Source organism: Antechinus flavipes, chromosome 4 (genome assembly GCF_016432865.1).
Source record: "Antechinus flavipes isolate AdamAnt ecotype Samford, QLD, Australia chromosome 4, AdamAnt_v2, whole genome shotgun sequence".
NCBI lineage: Eukaryota > Metazoa > Chordata > Mammalia > Dasyuromorphia > Dasyuridae > Antechinus > Antechinus flavipes.
Window position 1 is genome coordinate 65,973,642 of NC_067401.1, and position 22,871 is coordinate 65,996,512.

The following is a 22,871-nucleotide window of genomic DNA, read 5'->3' on the forward strand; positions in this document are numbered from 1 at the left end:
AAATCTTCTTTACATTAAACACCCCAAGTTTTTTTAGTTAATCTTCATATAGCTTGTACTTGTGACAAATGAAAAACCTGAGATACCATTTCTGGGTAATTAATAATCATCTAAGTAGGCTAGCAAATGATATATTGATGATCATTGGTCTCTCTTGGTGATCAAATACAAACCATAGAGATCATCAAATGCTTAAATAAAGTGGGTAACCCCCCAAAAAATTGATAAATAATCAATGAAAGTCAAACTCTCAATGAGAAGTTGGACTGAAACCTTTTAGCTCTTCTTACTGCTTCATAATGAGACTCAGCTGCCTCTAGCTGTCCAAACAAAGGCATTCATCTCTACCCAGACCATTTAAGTTGAATCTTGGCTGTGGTTTCAAGCACATAAGTCTAATGCTTTTTAGAGCCATACTTCAATAGATTCTTAAGATTGGAGTTCTTTATTATTATTATTATTATTATTATTTGGTGAGACAATCACAAAGAAGCTCTTCCCATAGGCTAGGATCCCACTCAAAATTGAGAATTATGTGCCTGGAAGATTAGGCCAGTCTCATCATTTGCCCTGTTCTTCAGATACTGGCTGATTTACAAAAGCATAAATGAGGAAGTTAAAAGAGAATAAAATCTGGATTCTGATACTAATAATTGGTCATTAATAAAATAGGAAAAATAATCACTCCTGTCAGATTCAAGTCCCTCTTTAATATAGATTTCATGAATCATAGCTATAGTTAAAAATATAAAGTTATAAGTGCAAAAACCTTGAAAATTCTTGAGTATTTTTGCCAAAATCCTAATTTCTCTACTTCTCTCTCTCTCTTTTTTTTTTTTTTAGATTGGTGGTACCTATGCCAAACCAGTGATATTGCCACCAGAAGTAGCAATTGGAGCTCTTGGAGCCATAAAGGTATAAATAGATAACAGGAATGTCAGCACCCATTGAATTTAATCCTTTTGTAAGTGGTAGAAACAGAGTGACCCTTTGTGATATTTATAGATTTAAGTTTTGGGGAATAGCTCTATAGAAGTTAGTTAAAGCTGCCTAGATTCTAGGCCTACAATTTATCTCTTTGCCACCCGACGGGATATTCTAGATTACCAATCAATCAATAAACATTTATTAAGTGTTTACTGTGTTCTAGGGCTTGTGCTAAGTGCTGGATTACAAAAAAAGGCAAAAGATAGTCCATACCCTCAAGGAACTTAGAATCTAATGGGAAGACAATATGCAAACAAATATATACATACCAAGCTATATAAGGATAAACAGGAGATAATTAACAGAGAAAAAGCATGGAAATGAAAAGGAGTGGAAGAGAGCTTCCTGTAGAAAGTGGTATTTAAGTTGGGACTAAAGAAAGCTAGGATAGTAATCAGAGTAGAAGAGGAAGAGCATTCCAACCAGAGAAAATGCCTGGAGCTAAGAGATGGAATGTCTTCTTCAGGGAACAGCCTAGTTACAATGTAAGAGGACTGGGGAGGTGAAAGGGGCCTAAGAAATAAAGAACTTTTGAGCATTTTGTCTCTGCTCCTGGAAGCAATAGGAAGCCTTTGGAATTCAGTAAGTAGGGAGTGACTTTAGGAAAACCATTAAAGTAAATATCTCTCACAACTCTGAAAAGTAGGTGCTATTCTTGTAACTACTTTATAGTTGAGGAAACTGAGTCAGACACAGATTAAGTCACTTGCCCCAGGATTACTACTAATTAAGGATCTGATGTAATGCCCTGCTTCCAGGGCCAAAATGCATCCAGCTCCCTGAAAAAGCGTTGATTAGTAGTAGTAGCAATCACAGGTCTATTTTTTTTTTTATTTTTTTAAATAGCAAACTTTAAAGTAAGATTAAAAGAAAAAAAAAAAACACCTCTGTATAATTGTACCTCTCATTTATTTATTTCTGTCTATTGTTAACTACAGCTTAATCTAACTTGGTTATCCTGGTTGCAAGAGTCTCTTTTAGCAGTGTTGGGGAAAAGGTCCAGGCCCTGGCCTCTGTAATTTAGATGGGATCTTAAGAGGTCTTTCATCTATTCAAAAGGAGGATTAAATGGCCTCCTATTACCACTGGGATTACATACAAGCTCTTCAGCCTAATATTTAAAGTCCTTTTTCCATCTACTGCCTACCTGTCTTCCTGGCCTGATTGCTAGTTGCTCCCTCCTCACAGTCTGTTCCAGCTATAGCAAATTGTTGACTGTTCTATTGGATGGTAGATGGTGATTTTCTTAGGATGACAAACTGTGTGTCCAACCTTACCCAAAGCCAGAAACGCAGTGGACACTTAACCAACGCTGGGCAACTGAGGGGCTTTCCTTGAGCTCTGCCTTCTTCTCCTTGTGCACTTTTATCTTTCAAATAAGCCAACAAGCACAAGGAGGCCCTTCCTATGTGCCAGGCATAGTGCTAACGTGTGAGGATACAATAAAATGCAAAAGCAGACACTGCTCACGGTCTCGGGGGGAGATGACAAACAACTGGACAAACAAGGTGTAAGCGGGTTAAATGGCAAGTCATCTTAGGAGGAAAGCACTGAAAGGAAGTCAATGAAGCCAGAAGGCAGAGGCAAGGAGGGAGAGCATTCTAGTCATGGGAGACAGCAAAAATTCACCAGGTCAGGAGACGAAGAGTCTCATGAGTAACTGGGGGTAGAGTGCAGGAGAACAAGGCATAGAACACAGAAAGGTAGGAACAGACCAGGTCATGAAGGGTTTTAAAAGCCAGAGTGTTTGCTGAAGATTATCGGATAGGGGCCTAAGATGGTGATGGGCCTTAAGAAAATTACTTTGTTAGCTGAAAAGGGGCATGGATTGGAGTGGGGAGAGACTTGTGGCAGGTAGTCCACCAGCAGCTATTAGAATAATCAGACAGAGGTGATGATGGCCTGAACTAGGGTGTCAGTGTTTGAGGAGACAGAGGGACATATTTGAGAGGTTTTGCAAAGGTGAAATTAATGGGTCTTGGCAACAGCTTGGATACAGTGGGTGAGAGAAAGTGAGGCATCAAAAGGGTGTCAAGTCTTTCAGAAGCTTTATCTTTAACTCTGAATCTACTCCCCCTATTAAGCATTCAGTGATTCCTGTGACTGTTTTCTTTCTCTTTCAAATTATTGATATTTACTTAATGTATATACACATCATATCTTCTATATAGTGTGGTAGACATACTCATAATAGGTGACATTTACACACATACACACACACACACACACACACACACAATTTGAAGATTTGTAAAGTACTTTATATAATCTCATTTGGGCCTCATAATAATCCTGTGAGATACACACTGAAAATATTATTCTCATTTTTAAAAATGAGAAAAGTTAGTATCAGAGGTAGTATTTGAACCCTTGTCTAGTGCCAGCATTCTGTTTTGTCACATTTCCTCTAAAATGTAGAGAGATTTTCACTTTTATCCTTGTGTGCCTGGCCCTCCGTATGTTAGGAATTTTGCAACTTTGTGAGTACCTGGATTTATTATTTGCATATTTGTCACTCTTCCTAGGAGATTTTATTTGTCTTACTTTCTCTAGCAAGCAGAGCAGAGAAATAGAATTTTTTTAAAAAAGAGGAAAACCATTATGTACAGGTTCACAGAGTGGGATGGCTTTCCTTTTCCCAATCCAGAGCTGCTCTAGCTCCTTCCAGATAGGTTGGCAACATTTGTAAAGAACTGCTGGTTTCTTTACTAACTTCTTTTAGTTTGTAAACAAATTGGATGGTCTGTCATGAGCTCTTATTACAAGCTACTTTTTTTTTTTTTTTTTTTAGAAAAATCAGTCCCTTCTGAATATTAAAAAAAAAAATAACAACATGCAGTACATTATCAGCATGCTGGATTCTGGCCATCTTTCTGCCATTTTCATGTGTCTCCACCCTAGCTATCCATCTCCTCTGAACACAATAATCAGATCAGTACTGCTGGAGAGGATGTGTCAGTCAATTGCTTCTGTCTACCCTTATTGTCCCTTTGATTTACCAAACACTCAAAGACTATTATATGTTTTATTCTCCTATGAGAAATATAAGCTCCTTGAAGACATGAACTGTCATAATTTTTGTTATTTGTACTTAATAGTACTTAGCATAGTGGGTAGCACATTAGTAAGGTCTTAAGAAAAACTTTTTCATTTATTTATTGATTCATGCCATTAATTTTAAAATTATGAATCTCTAACAAGATGATTGATAAGAATTGACAGTGGATAGAGTACTGGACTTTGGAGTGAATAAGACCTGATTTTGAATCCTACCTCTGATATGTGCTAGCTATATGACTCTGGGCAAGTCAATTAACCTATTGGTCTCAGTTTTCTCTTCTGTAAAATGGAAATAATAACTGTGTCTACCTCATGGGTGGTTCTGAGGATCAAATAAGACAATATATGAACAAAACACTTTGCAAATATTAAAGTACTATATAAATATCATCATCATCATCATTTAGTTGCCACAAATAAGCATGGAGAGTTAGGGGAAGGATTGGGAGAACAAAAGCTTTCTTTTCCCATTTGCCAGTTCTCATCTCATTTTTTGGTTTGTTATCATATAATACATTTTAAAATGGAGGTAAAGATCCATGCCAAATACTCTCTTAGAACAGTGATTCTTAACGTAGCATCTGTAAAGTTGTTTGATTTTTTTTATACCTTTACCTTCTTTTGCATATAAATATAAAGAGATACATATAGATATATTTGTATATATATAATCCCCAGCATTTAGCACAGTGTGTGACACATCATAAATTCTTCATAAGTGTTTTTAAACTATAAGCTGTAGCTGTATTTCAACATGTTTTCCTTTATAACCCTGTATATTTTATTTTACACACCAAAAAACAGTATTTTAAGAAGAGGTCCATAGGCTTCTATAAACTTCCAGAGAGTTCTACACCACAAAAAAGGCTAAGAACTCCTTTTTAGGGAATTTTATATATATATATATATATATATATATATCCCCAGAGAAGTAGTATAATTAGAAAAACTTCATTGAGTACAGAAAATATTGTTAACTTTCTTAAATAAAATACCCCTACTTGATAGCATATATAAAAGAGAAATTATTAGGATGATACATATAGATATAAGCAGTTTGTTTTTCAACTTAAATTAATATGGCCTCATATTACATCAGTTAGACTTCACTGATACTATTCGAGATGAGTCATAGATAGTCTTGGCAGCCATGATTACTTTGCATAGTTTAGAACTGAGTGAAAATTTCCTCCCTTTTTATTTCTAGGCTGTGCCTCGGTTTAATGAGAAAGGTGAAGTAATCAAAGCACAGATAATGAATGTGAGCTGGTCTGCTGATCATAGAATTATTGATGGTGCTACAATGGCCCGCTTCTCTAATTTATGGAAATCCTACTTGGAAAATCCAGCTTCCATGCTATTGGAACTTAAATAAACATTGATTTGAAACATTTTTGAACTTTCTGGGCATCAGAAGAATGTATAAAACCTAGCTATGCTAGAACATGTTCTTTTTTGAAGTTTGTATTATGTGAAAGATTATGTTACATGACCAATATCCCACAGTAAAATGCAATCTCTCTTACCATATTGCACTTTTAAATTTAATTAGGCAGCTTTACTGTAATTTTTTTTTAAATGTCAAATTTTATAAAACAGAGTGTGATGCATAACATCTTAATTTTGTACTGAGATATTAAATGTAAGGGATGCTGGCAACAACAAGACTTAACATTACTGAATACTAACATCTATATATACTATCTCAGTATGATATTTTAAAACTGTATCTTAAAGGTTGGGAAAAGGAATTTATATTCAATAATATTTATTTGCCTAATATTAATCATACAAATTATTAAATAAAGTGCACTTATGTTTATCTTTAAAGATGTTTAATAGACTTTTATTACTCAGTAATGTTATCTTCATTCCAATAAATGTCTCATTCCTTACAAAAACACTACCTTTATCTTAAAAGGGGGAAAACTGAGATGACTTTAAAGAAATCCTGAAATTTATTTTATAACTCATTTTCCACTATCTTCCTTCTCTATTTCTACATATATGATACTGAAGAAAGAAAAGAAACTGTGCTAACTGGGTCCACAACAAATTTGTTAAACTGATCTCAGCTGAGCAATCACTATGGCACAGCAACCCTTTTGTTCTCCTCTAATCAATTATTGCACTCCCCAGTTTAGTTTTTCCAATCTAACCTCTCTGAAAACTCTTCTTCCCACCCTTTCTGCTCTCCTTGTTTCTTGCCTTACTGGGAGAAGAAATATCTGCCATAAGCTGCTGCTTCTTCCTTTTCACATTTTAGGGATTCTAGAAAAACTGGCTTACCAACCGATGTGAGCTGCATGGTCCATCACTTGGCCACAAGTGTCTTTTTAAACTATTGCTCTGTGCCTGGAAAGTCTTCTCTCCTCATCTCTGCCTTTGAGAGACCATGGCTTCCACTAGGACCTAGGTCTGCTGCTATCTCCTATGCAAAGACTTTCCCTTTTCTCCCTAGTTGTTGGTGCTCTTTCTTCTTCCAAATTATTTTGTGTTTTTTGTAATCATATTGTATCCCCAAGTAGTATGGAAATTCCTTTAGTGTAAGAACAATTTCCCAGTTTCTGGTTTTTTTTTTAATTCCCAAATTGGTATTCCCAATTTCTACCACAATGGCTTGCATATGATACAAGTTGGAGCTTAATAAATGTTGAATAACTAGTAAATTCTTTAAAGATTACTATCTAGTTCTTGATCCTTATAAAAGCATAATTTGGAGCTTCTTTATATCATCTCAAAGTTGCTAATTTAAAGGAATAATTTTGAGAAATTTGATCATTTCTTATATAAGAAAATACTGTAGTCATTCATTTTACATGTAGCAGCTTATGCCTTTTCCCTCTATTTGGGATTTCACTGCCTTCTTTATTGTCCCCTGCTGAACCAAAGATAGTGTGATGATGTTAAGTCAGTCACTCAGTGCTTATTACAAAGTGCTGACAATAAGAATTCATTTTGTCTTGTTCTTAGAGGAAACTAATAAGGGAAAGACAAAACAAGAACAATTGAGAGTAGAACGAGAGCAAGTAGAAAAGACTTCTTAATTGGAGAATTCCTTGTCCCTATGGATTTTCAAGCAGACATGTAGATAAGCAATTTGTGAGGGATATTTTAAAAAGGGCTGATGCATCATTGACCTAAGTAACCTATAAGGTCTTTTCCAACTCTGGAATTCTAAGATTTTAGAATTTAAAGTAGGATATTATTGAGCAATCTAATAGATTCCCTCAGTAGCATTTAAGGGAGCATAAGCTAATGTTGACTTATATTCAGAAATACAAACTTATTTTAATGTTTTGCAGTTGCATATCAAGTGCCAAATATGTTGACTCAAAATTTGTGATATACAAAGACAGGCTTCATTCATGGTCATATTAAATTCAAATTTTGATTTATAGTTGAAATGAAAATTTGTAAACCACTTTAAAAAAATCTGAGCATAAGAGGAGAGTTCACTTTCAAATGTATACAAATAGAATAGTTTTGCACTTAATTCATTATTGAAAAGGATATTGTATTGTATTAATTGATTTAAAAGAAAATTACATGTATCTTTTGGAATGGGATTTTTCAATAAAATTTTCAATAATCTTTTTTTTTTTCATTCTTTCAACATTCAACATTCTATGGCTAAAAAGGAGTTTAAATGATTCTGGTTCCAAGAAAATCCACTAACTTTAATAGAAAATTGTGAGAAAAGGGGCAGAGCTAAAATGGCAGAGTAGCATAAAATACAGCAATTCTCTCCCCCAAAACCCAAAACAAAAATTCCAAACTGATCTAGAAAATGAATCAGATCAACCCCAGGAATAAGTCATAGTGATTCATTTCTCCAGCCTAAATTAGGCTAGAGAGACAGAGAGAAGCCTGTGAATACTGGGGACTGAGTATGACTCAATGTCCTGCTCTTGTTCCACATCCCCAGACTGAAGCAAACTGTTAAAAAAAAAAAAAATCCTAGATCCACATCAGGGCACCATGTTGTGCAAACTACAGGCACAAGTGCCAAGTTTGGTAACTTTGTTGCTCAGTGCTCAAAAAGATAAGACAAAAGACATCCTCTTGACTTCTCAGATAGCTCTAAAACAGAAATTACATGCCAAAATTAATTAGCTAACATTTTCCAGGTGCTTTTCAATTGTTATAACATTATATTATATCATTAAGTCCTCATAGCAACCCTGAGAGACAGGTGCTGCTATTTTACAATTGAGAAAATTAAGGTAAATAGAGGTTAAGTGATTTGCCCATGCTTCCATTCAGCATTCTTTCCCACTTTCTGAACTTCTGGCCCTGAAGGATCCCTTCACAGGCTCACAACAAAACTCAATTACCCCCTCCCTCTCTCCAGTGCCCTGGAGAGATCATAGCTCCATGCTAAGCAAGTTTGCTCAGGCTGCAATAGATAACCCACTAGTGGTATGGAAGCATTGTAGGGGCAGAAGCCTTCTGGATCCCTAAGAACCAGCCAACACCACAATTGAAGCAGTATTACAGGGGAGAAGCTTGCTTGGGCTGAGAGTGGCAGAGTGAGGGGGGAGGCTGCAAAAGATCTCTGCATCTAATCAGGAACTGAAGGAAAGGGCCAAGACCATGTCAAAGTTTAAAATCAGTAGCACACCATATCCTACCCTCTTCCAAAGCTTTGGAGAACCAAACTATAGAAGTCAACCCCATAGTAATACTAATACTAAGCTAAAGAGGTGGAAAGGGAGTGGGATAGGATGCTGGAATAAGTGTGTGCGTGTGTGTGTGTGTGTGTGTGTGTGTGTGTGTATGTGTGTAGGGGGTGAAGGTGGGGAGGGGGGAGTACATGCATTACACTAAACAAGCTTCTTCATCCAATTTTGTGCCCCCAAAAGTTAATTGAGGTAGACCCAGACTGATGAATAGGGAATTGCCCTCCGTGAGAGGAGGTTGAGACAATTGAATTCCAATCCCTACAGAATCACCATCAGAGTAGAAGCAGTCAGTGAACAGAGAAAAATAAGGGAAAGAAAGCTGAAATGATCAAAGATCTCAAGAAGGAAACTCAAAGAAATTGAATTTATTAAACAGAGAAAAACTTTACCATCAGAAAGAAATTTATCCTCTAAATCTAGCAATAAGTTCAGGTATATATGAATAAATATTGCAAAACAAAGGAAAATGATACACTTGGGAGAAAGAGGACTCTGTGGAATTTGAGGAGAACATGCAACCACAACATATTATTTCTGAATGATTGGAAAAAGAAGTTAAAATTATGAAAGCAGAATTTTATGGCCTGCACATAAAAAATAATAGGCAGTAAAAAAAAGAAATAGCACGTCTCACCAAAGAAACAAAAAAGGAAACAGTTGATTGGGAATGCAAATACACAGAAATAAAGGATAATCTATGAGAGAAGCAAAAAAAAAAAATAATAATGTAAAAAAAATATGCTTACTATGCAAGCAAAACATACTATCTCAAAGACAAGATGTATAGAGACAACCTAAGGATCATAGAACTTGCAGAAGAACCAAACAGAATAAAAAAGCATTAATATCACAATGCAGGAGATACCAGAACTGCCCAAAAATTCCAACTATTGAAAATGAAATAGCAATTGAAATAATTCATAAATTGTCTACAGAAGAGAAAACCTCAAGACTGTAAACTCCAAGACAAATAGTATTAATTTAATAATTTGGTTCAGAAATTTAATTCAGTTTTGCAAACAATTCAGGAAAAAACAAGACAAGAACAAAAAAGGCAAAGATAAAGATACAAAATTAAGCACACCAAAATTAACCACATTCAAACAATATAAGACCATTGGATAACTGCACTATTGGAGGCCAGGATACAATCCAAAATGACATATCCTGCAAATCTGATGCCAAACTCTTAATCAAAGACGTTTGAGACAAAATTTTTCCCATTTGACTATGCTTATTCTTCAGTCATTGATTTTGTCTACGGAGAATTTTTTTTTTATTTCATATAACGTACCTATTTTATCTTTTCTAACATACAAAAATACTCATGGCTCTTTTTAAGGTAGAAAAGAATTGGGCATTCATGAGTTGGGAAATGAGCAAACAAGCCATGCTTCACAAAATATATTAATGTGAAAAAATCGAGGCACCAGAGTAGGGAAGCACAGTGAAATGCATTTGAATAAAGATCAATAGAAAACAAAGCAGAAGCAAAAGTAACATTACTAGAGTATTTTACAGACAACTTTACAGAGGGAAGGAGAAAGATAAAATTAGAAAACAGATTATTAACATCTCGAGAACAGGGAGTGTCTTTTGTCTTTTTTTTTTTTTTTTTTTGTATCTCTACTACTTTACTAACACAATGTGTGGATTGATCCATTGAGATCACAATTTACATAATATTGAAGAATCCTAGTCATTCAGACACCCTCTAGAACTCTTTTTGCCAAAAGAAGAACACCTAATATTCTCTTGATTTGCATTACTGGTAATTTTATGTTTTTTTAAAGATAGGAGAATCACTCAAGTTAAAATTCAAGCACTATAAATTAGCAGACTGTGTTAATCTCTTGGGATACAGAGAAAAGCAAAAGTAGTCCCCTTTATCGTGGAATTTACAATTTAATAGGGGTGGCAGCATGCAAACAATTCTGTACAACTTATATAATGGATATATTAGAGATAATATCAGAAGGAAAGGGAATCATGGCTTTTTGTGGAAAAAAATTTAGCTGAAACTTGAAGGATCTAGGGAAATTAGGAGGCAGAAAGAGAGGAGGATTCTAGGTATGGAGGTTAGCCAAGGAAAACGCCCAGAGTCAAGACTGGAGGTGGTTTATGGGAGGAACAAAAAAGAGGCTAATTTGTCGTAAGGTAGATTGAAGGATCATTGTCTGTCATGGCAGAAAGACTTGCATAATTCAATGAAAACATGAGCTGTGCCATGCAGCTTTATGCAAGATGGATGAGTCATAGGGAAGAGTTCTGACAAAAGGTGATCCACTGGAGAAGGAAATGGCATATCACTCCAGTATCTTTGACAAGAAACCCCATGAACAATACTAAAATAATAAAAGAGAGAACATTGCAAGATGAGTCCCTCAGGTCAAAAGATGTCTAATACATCACTAAGGAAGAACAGAGGGCACCTGTATCTACAAAGTAGCTCCACTACTAATGGAACAACTGGGCCAAAGTCAAAGGGAAGCTCAACTGCAGGTGCATCTGGTGACAAAAAGAGAGGCTGATGCTCTAAAGATCAATACTGCTTAGGAACCTGGAATGTAAGATCTATAAACCAAGGTAAGCTGAGTGTGGTCAAACAAAAGCTAGAAAAATTAAACTGACATGTTGAGTGTCAGTGAACTTAAATGATATGGGAATGGGTGAGTTTAATTTGGTTGATCATCTCATACATTACTATTGGCAAATATCTCTTAGAAGAAATAGAATAGCCTTCATAGCAATAAATGAGTGAGAAAAGCAGAACTGGAGTATTATCTCTAAAATGATTGGTATCTGTCCATATCCAAGGCAGACTGTTCAACATTACAGTAATAATAGTCTATGCTGTAGCCACTGGTGCTGAAGAAAAAAATTGATCAGTTTTATAAAGATCTATAACCTCTTCTAGAAATAACATTTCAAAAAAGAAGGTTATATGCATCATAGATTAGAATGCTAAAAGTTGGAAATCAGAAGATAATTGGAATAACAGTTAAGTTTAGCCTTCAAGTACAAAATGATGCAGTTTTGTCAAGATAACTCACTGATCATAGCAAATATTCTGTCAGCAATTCAAAATGGTCAATATAGAAATCAAATTATGTACTTTGTAGTCAAAGATGGAGAAAATTCATGTAGTTGAAACAAGATCTAGAGGCAGCTAGATGGCACACTGAATAAAACTCAAGGCCTGAAATCAAAAACACATCCTTGTGAGTTCAAATCTGGGCTCGGATCCTTACTTATAATCTAGGCAGGTCACTTAACCCTATTTGTCATAGTTCCTTATCAATAAAATGAGCTGGAGAAGAAATGGCAAACTGCTCTAGTATCTTTGCCAAGAAAACCTCCAATGGGGTTGAAAAGAGTTGGACACAGCTAAAACAACTGACCAACAATAACCAAACAAGACTTAGAGCTGACTATGACTCAGATTATGAGCTTCTTATTGCAAAATTCGACTTAAATTGAAAAAAGTAAGGAAAATCGGTAAGCCATATAGATATGACCTAAATAACATTCTTTATGAATATGAATAAAAGTGGAGAATAGATTTGAGGGAGTAGATCTGATAGATTGAGTGCCTAAGAACTATAGACAGAATTTCACAATATTGTACAGGAAGCAGCAACCAAAAAAAACATTCCAAAGAAAAAGAAAAGCAAGAAACCAAAATTGGCTGTTTGATGAGTCTTTACAAATAACTGAGGAAAGGGAAAAGAAAAGGATATACTTAAATGAATGCAGAATTCTAGAAAATAGCAAGCAGAGATAAGGTTTTCTTAATTGAGCAATGAAAAGAAATAGAAAAAAAGAATGGAAAAGAGAAGAGATCACTTCAAGAAAATTAGCAATATCAAGGGAACATTTCATGTAAAAATGGGCATGATAAAAGACAAAAAATAAATCCCTATAATAGAAGCAGAAGAGATTTTAAAAAGGTGACAAAAATATATAAAAGAACTTATGATGAAAAGGTGCTTCAAATCACTATTGATCAGAAAAATACAAATTAAGACAACTCTGAGATACCACTACACACCTTTCAGATTGGCTAAGATGACAGGAAAAGAAAATGAAGAATGTTGGAGGGGATGTGGGAAATCTGGGACACTGATACATTGTTGGTGGAATTGTGAACAGATTCAGCCATTCTGGAGAGCAATTTGGAACTATGCTCAAAAAGGTATCAAACTATGCATACCCTTTGATCCAGGAGTGTTACTACTGTTATTGCCCCTTAAAGGAGGGAAAGGGACCTGTATGTGCAAGAATGTTTGTGGCAGCCCTATTTGTAGTGGCAAGAAACTGAAAAGTGAATGGATGCCCATGAATTGGAGAATGGCTGAATAAATTGTGGTATATGAATGTTATGGAATATTATTGTTCTGTAAGAAATGACCAGAAGGATGAATACAGAGAAGCTTGGAGAGACTTACATGAACTGATACTGAGTGAAATGAGCAGAAACAGGAGAATATTGTACACAGCAACAAGAAGACTATGTGATGATCAGGGGCAGCCAGGTGGTGCAGTAGATAGAACACCAGCCCTGAAGTCAGGAGGACCTGAGTTCAAATCAGCCTTAGACATTTAGTACTTCCTAGCTGTGTGATCCTGAGCAAGTCACTTAGCCTCAATTGCCTCAGCAAAAAAAAAAAAAAAAAAAAAAAGACTATGATGATCAATTCTGACCGATGTGGCTCTCTTCAACAATGAGAGGATTCAAACCAGTTCTAATTGTTCAGTGATGAAGAAAACCACATCCAGAGAAAACTGTGGGTACAGAGTATGGTTCACAACATAGCATTTTCACTCTTTTTGTTGTTGTTTGCTGGCATTTTATTTTGCTTCTCTCTTCTTTTTTTAACTGGTTTGATATGATTTTTCTTGTGCAGTACCAATTGTATAAATATGTATGCATGTATTAGATTTAACATATATTTCTACCATGTTTAATATATATTGGACTACTTGCCATCTAGGGGAGGATATGGGGGAAAGGAGGGAAAATTGGAACGCAAGGTTTTGCAAGGGTTAATGTTAAAGAACTATCCATGCACATGTTTTGAAAAATAAAAAAAAAACTTTAATAAAAAAGAACTATATGAGAAAGATCTTTAGCATCACCAATAACTAATAACCATCACAATGTGATTATTAATCTAAAGTCAGACATCCTGGAGAACAAAGTCAAAAGCATCTTAGGGAGTATTGTTAACAATAAGGCAAGTGGAAGTGATGGAATTCTGACTGAGCTTTGGCAAACCTGGACAGCATCCTAAGAAACAGATGCATTACTTTGCTGACAAATATCCACATAGTTAAAACTATGATTTCTCCTCTAGTAATGAATGTATGGCTGTGAGAGTTAGACTAAAAAGAAAACTTAAACATCACAGAACTGGTACTTTTGAATTGTGGTGCTAGAGAAGATTTTTGAGAGTACTTGGGCAGCAAGGAAGTCAAATCAACAATACTTAAAGAAATTAGATTGTTCCCTGGAAGGTCAAGTATTGAAGCTGAAGCTTAAATACTCTAGAAGACGGGACTCATGGGAAAAGAGCCTGATGTTAGGAAAGATTGAAGGCAAAAGGTAAAGGGACTGGCAGAGAATGAGATGAACTGTGTCAATGAACATGAATTTGGATAAACTTTGAGAAATAATGGAGGATAGAAGAGCTATGGTCCATGGGGTCACAAAGAGTTGGACATGATTAAATGACTGAACAACTGAACTAAGATGTCAGAAAATCGGAAAGATAGGAAAGAGTCAAGTTATGTAGGATTTTAAATGTCCATGAAGGGAACTACTATTCTAGATTTGTTTCTCATTAACAATGATTGTTATAGTAGAAATGATCAGAATCCAGAAGAGAAAATGACCATTCCAACTTACAGTTTGTGATAGAGATAGAGTAAAATTAGACATAGTTCATTATGGATACTAGGTTTTGAGAGAGCAGATTTCATCAGGTTTAGAAAGAAGAGAAGTAGGATCCCAAGAACTAAAATCCTAGAAAAACATCAGCAATCACAATTTCATGAAAGTTATGTGGAAATTTAAGTTTATGACAAGAGAAATAAATATGCATATGGAACCCAAAGAGTTCACAATACATACAGCAGTATCACTGAAAAGCACATTGGCACACTTATTGCAAAAATAAGGGGGTTTATCAGAATGTTAATTTGGGACTCTACATTATCACACATTTCTTTGGTGCAATGTATGTTACTGTAGTTGCAATCATATCATTTCTCATTAGCAGTAGCTAATACAATATATGCATATTTATATCAATAAGATAAAGGAAAACAAAGGAAATACAAAATTCCACTTCAATGGGCATGGCATTGGCAGGAAGGGGCAAATGAAATAAAGGTGTAAAAAATACAAAATCCTCCCTAAAGGGAAGGAGCAAGAAGATGACAAAAGCCATATTCTTTTCCCTTAGAAATTATTGGACTATTAAGATAGAAGGATCCAGTATATCTGGAAAATATGACAGTGCAAAAAAAAAACAACCCAAAACAAACTTGGGGGAGACCCCTTAACAGTCCTTAACAAAACTCAGGGAAGGGAGGAGGGGAAGTTTTCAAGAATGAAATTCTGATGATACAAAGAAAAACAATTGCAAACGAGGTTAAAAAAGAATTTTCTAAAGAGTCAGATATCAATAGCTTTTTTTTTTTTGGAGAAAGGATTAAAAACTTTACTCACCATTTAAGCTCTCTTTCACATTCATCACCTCTTATTGACAAAATTTCTTAATATTTCTGCCAAATCCTACTTAACACAAGAAACAGTCTTGTTAGGCACAAAGATATCAGATTTTAATTTTTCAGAATGTCAATTTTTATGAAACTGAATTTGCTGCTATAAGCAGTTACTATAAAAGATTTGTGGAATAGTTTTTACCTATTAATTAGTACAAGTCATCTTTTACTTAAATAAAAAGTTAGAAACATTTTTGGTTTTAATATACATTTCCATCTGAAAATAAATGGCCAGGCACCATACATGTTTAAGTAGTATCATTGAAAGTACATTGGCACACTTATTGCAAAAATAAGGAAGTTTATCAGAACGTTAATATGGGACACTACATTATTACAGATTTCTTTGGTACAATATATGTATTGTAGTTGCAATCATATCATTTCTCCTTAGTGGTAGCTAAGTGAGCTTTGTTTCACTTATTCTAAATGCCAGGATTTAAAATTTCAAGAGTTGTTCATTTTGTATACAATATAATATGGTACAATAATCATTATAACATCAATGACAACCAATTCAGATTTTTCACTAGAAAATGATATAAAAATAAGCTTAAAGATTTTTCTATTTGTATAAATTAGTATTAGTAGTATCTAATTTTAAAATTTGTAATTTTTTTTAAAGTTAAAAGAGATGAACTATATTGGTAAGAGGGGAGATAACTCTTGAAAATGTTTATATAACAAAAATATTCCAATATAAACTAAAAGTAACCTTTATTTTTATATTCAATAGGTTAGCAAAACCTTGACTTTATAAACAAGACAAAAATTCTTAAGAAGTAACTAGCTTTTAAAAAATTGAGTTTGGCTTAAATTATTGGAAGAATTTCAACATGTCTCATTAAAGGTGTGGTTAGCAACCATATAAAGAAGGAAGTGGTGATCACAACGGAAGGACCAACATGGTGGCTTCATCTGTACTTGAAGGACTGATCTCATTTCTGATAGTTCAAGGAAATGCTGTAGAGAGATAGATATAGATAGAAATAAAACATTTATTAAGTGGTTATTCTGCGCCAGGCACTGTGCTAAGCATCAAGAATGCAAATATCAACAAACGGGTCAGTCTGTGCCATTAAGGAGTTTATATTGTAATGGAGGAAGAAAGTACAGGAAGAGCTGAAAAGAGGGAGAGAGAAAGGGAAACATGGGAAGAGGAAGGATAGAAGCAACACCATTAGCTAAGAAAGATGGAATTTCAGGCCTGAATGAGGTGAAGAATGGCTAAAAATTGGGAGAAACTTATGGAAAAGATGGTCCCAAACACTGGTTCCTCTGGGGACCACCTGGGACGAGGCAGTAGGAAAAGAGAAACAGGAAGAATGAGAATCGAAGTGTGCAATAGATATATTTATACTTTAGCAAAATATATAACAAGCTTCAAATCCCATACCTTTGTAGCCTGAGGCACATTATTTCCTCCCCTTTAGAATGTGAACATTTTTAGAGCAAAGACTGCCTTGCTCAATATGTGTCTTCTCAATGATTTAGCAAGTAGTACTTAATAAATGCTTATTCATTCATCCATTGAGTCATTGAGTCATCTCAGATGCAGTTTGCTAAGAGCACAAGCTTGTCAGACACAGCTGTTTACTGAGGTATTTAAAATGTTCTTTTCTCTTAGTTGGTTCTTATTTAAGGAGCTAAATTAAGGATGGAATGCAAGGAGAAAAGAATGGAATGATATAGCCTAGATATTCCTACTCCTGTTCCCTGTCTTCCAGTCACGGAGCAAATCTCCACCCACTGCCAAAAACAATAGTACCACACATACAGATTTAGTTATCATTGAACAACTGCTTTCCTATTGCTGGTAATTGTCTGAAGCTACTACATTATATATGGTAAAATTTAGGGATAGGGATTGGGGCTATAATTTCATTGGCCAAAAATTCTGTTATTTAGATTCTTAAAAATTATTAAGGACACCACCAAAGAGCCTTTTTTAAAAGTGTGAATTATATCTATTGATATTTACTATATTAGAAAATAAAACTGACACATTTGAATATTTAATTTATTTAAAATTAATAATTTCATTATACTTAACATGTTTTATTGAAAAATAACTATTTCCCACCCCCAAAAAATGGTGAGGAAAAAGTAGCATTGTTTTACCTATCTTTGCAAATCTCTTTAATATATGACTTAATAAAAGCTGGATTTTCATATCTGCTCATGCATCCAGTCTGTTGGATTATGTTATTTTGAGAATTGCTATCACAGACAACTTCAAAATGAGGAAACTTTCTCTGGCAATGAGGGATGGCAACTTCTCTTCTATTCATAGTTTTAGAGAGTTTTCTAGCCCCCTGAGAAGTTAATGACTTCCCCATGGTAATATTGTCAGTTTGTGTCAGAAGGACAATTTGAATCCTAGATTTCCTAGTTCTGAGGTTTATTCTCTATTCAATATGTCATGCTGTTCTAGTAAAATTACCATAAACTTATTTAGAGATCTTTTTAGTAACATCACTTTTATCAGCTGAGTTGAGCTCAGGTGGTCAGAGTTTGGAGAACTGACCCCCTGTGGGAATCTGTGTTTTCCTTTTTCATATAATAGACTCTTTTCCTCTTGCAAAAAAAAAAAAGTAATTGAGAGATTGCTGGCATAGTAGATGGAGGGCTAGTCTTGGAGTCAGACATAATTGGTTTTGAAGTTTGCCTCTGATTCACACTAGCAGTGACACACTGGACAAGTCATTTAATCTCTTTCCCAAGCAAATATCTAAAGCTTCCCATGCATTAAATTCAACAAAGATAGACGGAGACACATTCTCTTCAAGCAAGATAAAATTTTACTAACTGGGGGCTACCTGCCAATAGAGTGAATCAATGATTTGCTTCAGTTTAATCTAAGACCCTCAGATGGGGACTCAATTCCTTTTTATAAGATTAAAACAACAACAACAAAAATTAAGGCAGGTGGTTATAGAGTTAGTGACATCATGGGTTTGAGAGCAATATAATTGGTTACATAGCTGAAGAGTGGGGAATGATATGATTGGTTAGAATTTGGAATTGAGGGGTTAACAACAGCCCTCTCCTTTCTTTATGTTTATGTTTCTTTTTGTTTTATTGTTGAGTCTACCTGTAAAGTTACAGATAATGGTCCAGATTTCTTTGAATAATAAAATATAACTACTTGAAGGATGGGTTGGTGGTGTAAAGATAATAGACCAGATACCCTGGTATCCATTCATCATCTCCAAGGACAGCAGATTTCTTTGGAACAAGAATAGGACAGTGATTTGCCAAAGAACTGGATTTCTAAACTTAACTCGTTATGGGCAAGCTGAATTTCTGCACTAAGTTTAGAGGCAAAGAATCATGACTTAAGCAGTCATAAGACAAAATAACTGTATATAAGATAAATACTAAAATGATAGTCAATTTAATCTTCAAATTACAGACAAGTGTTTATTCTGTATAGATGGAGGAAGTTTATAAACCTGTGATCTCACAGGCCTGGACTAAAAAAGGAAAAATAACTAAATATGGCATGATTTTGGTGAGTGGATAAGTTAAAAGAATGCAAATTTTCATATTTACCATCAGATATCACAGGCAGATATTTATTTTTCTATATATTATATTCCTCTGTGTGTGTGTGTGTGTGTGTAAAAGAGAGACAGAGAATATATAAAGCAATTTATAACATTATAAAGTGTCAACTATTTTATGTAAACATCAGTTACTTTAAGCAAATGGTCATGTCAGTCTTCAGTACCCCATACCCATTCCCTTTAAGATCAATGTCAGTCAATAAGCATATATTAACTATCTATTATATATAAGGTACTATGCAAAGTGCTGGGACACAAAGGAAGATAAAAACAGTTCTAGCACCTCAAGAAACTCACAATCCAATAGAGATAAAATTCAAATAGTGATGTACAAATAAGAAAAAGTAAATAGGAAATATTCAATAGAGGGGAGGTGCTAAAAGTCAGGGGGATTAAAAAAGTCTTCTTGTAGAAGGTGATATTTTAGAAACCAAAGACATATAGACTAAGAGAAAAAGAGAGAGAGAGCAAAAGAGAGACAGAGACACACAAAGAAACAGAGACACACAAAGAAACAGACAGAGAGAGCATTCAATATTACAGGATTGTAATTTTTTATTGTAGCTATTGATAAATCCTATACAATTCAAATTGTTGCTATAATTACTTGAATTGATATTTTGTTGGAGGGGGGGTTGTTTCTTATAAAATTTTCTCTTTGATCTGAGGGTTTCAAAATTTGGCAATAATATTACTATGTTTTCCATCTCTCTGAGGTGGTGATCTGTGAGTTGTTTTTTTTTTTTTTTTTCCTATTTCTACTTTTTCATATATCGATGATCAAAAGAACTAGTCCTGTGGCCAAAAATATTATATCCAGCAAAATTAAGTGTAATACTGAATGGAAAAAAGGACATTTCATGAACTCACAGATTTTCAGGATTTTGTCTCAAACAAACTTGAACTCAATTGAAAATTTAACACATAAGAACCAATATCAAAGACTAATTTCAAACAACTTAATAAGGACAAACTATTTTATATGTGGAACTATAAACCATATGTCTAAGACTGACATCAGTAATTGGGTAGTTGAAAAAAAAGATTGGGACAGAACTGAGTATGATCTGATTCTAAAAAGTAAAACCATCTAGGAAAATGTAAAAATAGTAGTTATGCTATATGAATGAGGTGCACAGAAAGAACCAATATAGATGCATTAGATGGGAGAGGACAGCTGGTAGTTCTGAAAACCTACTCACATCAGGACTGGGTTAAATAGGGAACAATACACCTCATACACACACACATACAAATTATATATATAGTATTTGGCTATGTATATACATACATACATAAACACACATATACCATGAAAGATATAGCACTCTCTAAAATCTATAAAGAAACAAGGGTGGAAGGAATAGGATAAGGTGGAATATAGAAGGGTGTATGGATTAATAGGAGTGGGATAAAGAATCTAGATTAATGGAAATAGGATAAAGAAAAAGGGAAAGGATGGGGGGGAGGGGGAGATAAGGGAAGAAATTTCTTCCATGGGAAGAAATAGCAAGACAAGTCAAGGAGCAAAACTGAAGTAGAAAAGTTAGCAGGGATAGGAAATAATAAATATACATAAACATAATAACAAGGATCAAGAGTAGGATTTATTAGGAAAAAAACTAGGGCTAGTATTCATTGATATCTACATTATATGTCAGCATATTAATATTGTATATGTATATGTATACATATAGGTATATGTTTCTGTGTGTGTGTATATATACAGAGAGAGAGACAGAGAGAGACAGAGAAAGAGAGAGAGAGAGAGAGACAGACAGACAGAGAGAGAGAGAGAATATGTATATGTAAATATATTTGGCCTGCTTGGGGGAACTGGGGTAGGGATGGGGGGAAAAGGGGGAGAAAAGAATAAAGTAAAAATTGCACAGCAAAGAACAAAAGTATAACCTACAAGGAAGCAAAGAAAAGACAGATAGTCATGAATATAATGTCTTCTATTATTATATGTTTTCTTGAAGTGGAAATTTATTGTTACATATTTCAAATCCTTCCTAATATTCTGCTGGACACATGACAATTTTTTTTTCCCTCTTTGTCTTTTTTTCTATTTTGTTTTTATTTTGTATTTAAATTTTAAATAAATAATTAAAAAAAGATAAATTGATTGAGTTTATATTCGATTCAGGAAGTGATAGGGAGCTACTGGTATTTACTGAATGGAGGCAACATGATTGGTCATACCTATACTTTAGAAAAATCATTTTGTTGCATGGTCTGGAGATGCTTGTGGCAGACAGACTCAACAGCAAACTATTGCAATAGTCCCGGTAAAAGGAACTTCAAAAGGATGGTGGCAGTCTATAGATGAGAAAGAAAGATACTCTTACCTAGAGCCCTCATCTAATGACTATTCTTCTCATAAACTAGACAAATCATTAGAAATTAAATAAGAAAGCATTTAATTGAATCCTATTAACAAAATATAATGGGAAAATGCATGCAACAAATACCATTTTTATATGTAAACCTCATGTTGCTTTGTATTTGCTTTATCCTCAGAGTATCAGATAGTTTACACATATTTTTTCTGAAACCTGCATGAGGGACCAGATGTTCTTTATTATTCCTCTTTTTCAGTTGTGTCCGATTTTTTGTGACACCCCTCTCCCCTCAGTTGCTGTTTTTTTGGCAAAGATAGTGGAGTCGTTTGCCATTTCCTTCTCCAACTCATTTTGCAGGTGAGGAAATTGAGTCAGAAAGGGTTAAGTGACTTACCCAGGGTCACAGCTGATAAGTATTGGAGGCTACATTTGAACTCAGTTTTCCAACCTCCACGTCCAGCACTCTAATAATTGAGCCACGCAGTTGTTCTAGCTGTTTATCCTCTTTATCTCTGTTCTTACAACTTGTTAATCTTCAGAATTAAAAACAAGGTCTCAATGAAGGTCTTCCACAAACCATCCACACAATTCTTTATCCAATAAGGAAATGCTTGATTTTTCCCTCATGTTGCATGAAATCATGTTGAGTTTAACAGAAGAATAAAGATGTGAAGAGGCTCTCTGTCTCTCTCTCTCTCTCTCTGTCTCTCTTTGACTCTCTGTCTCCATCTCTATACAGATGTAAATATAGATAGTATGCCATCTCTTGCTAAGTACATCAGCTTCCATGGATTCAATTATTGTCTCTATTCAGAGGATTCCTGGATCTCTGTTTCCAATTGTTTAGTCTTTTTCCTTCACATCACTAGTGATTTCACATCACTAATTGCCTGCTGAACATTTTAAACTGCATATCCTGTAGGCATTTCAAACTCAAGATAATCAGAGAGCATTATCCTTCCCTCCAAACCTTCCCTTCTTGGCGGTATTTCAAGGTAATTCCAATGGACTTGTGATGGAAAGTGCCATTCACACCCAGAGAGAATTATGGAGACTGAATATGAAACAAAACATAGTATTTTCATCTTTTTTGTTGTTGTTTCCTTGGTTTTTTCCTTTTGATCTGATTTTTTTTCCAGCATGACAAATATGGAAATATGTTTAGAAGAATTGCATATGTTTAATTTATATCAGATGCTTTGCTGTTTTAGGGAGGTAGAGAGGGAAGTAGAGGGAGAAAAATTTGGAACAAAAGGTTTTGTGAAAGTGACTGTTGAAAATGGTCTTTGCATGTATTTGGCAAAATAAAATACCATTAAAAACAAAACAAAAAAACCTTCTCTTCTTTTGAAGTTCCTTATTTCTGTCAAGAGCACCATCACTCTCATAGTTACCCAGATTGACAATCTTAGTATCATCCCCAAATCTTCATTTAC

At 34.6% G+C, this 22,871-nt stretch overlaps 1 protein-coding gene across 9 annotated transcripts in view; it reads left to right on the forward strand.

Annotated features, from left to right (window-relative positions):
• DBT (dihydrolipoamide branched chain transacylase E2) overlaps positions 1–7,641 on the forward strand; it is a 54,445-nt gene extending 46,804 nt beyond the window's left edge. For all 9 annotated transcript variants that reach the window (XM_051993249.1, XM_051993258.1, XM_051993250.1 and 6 more), the window contains 2 exons: positions 844–915; positions 5,255–7,641. In XM_051993249.1, the coding sequence (XP_051849209.1) occupies positions 844–915; positions 5,255–5,422 (240 nt within the window). In that variant the 3' untranslated portion in view covers positions 5,423–7,641. The remainder of the gene's footprint in view (positions 1–843; positions 916–5,254) is intronic.
• The last annotated feature ends 15,230 nt before the right edge of the window (positions 7,642–22,871 follow it).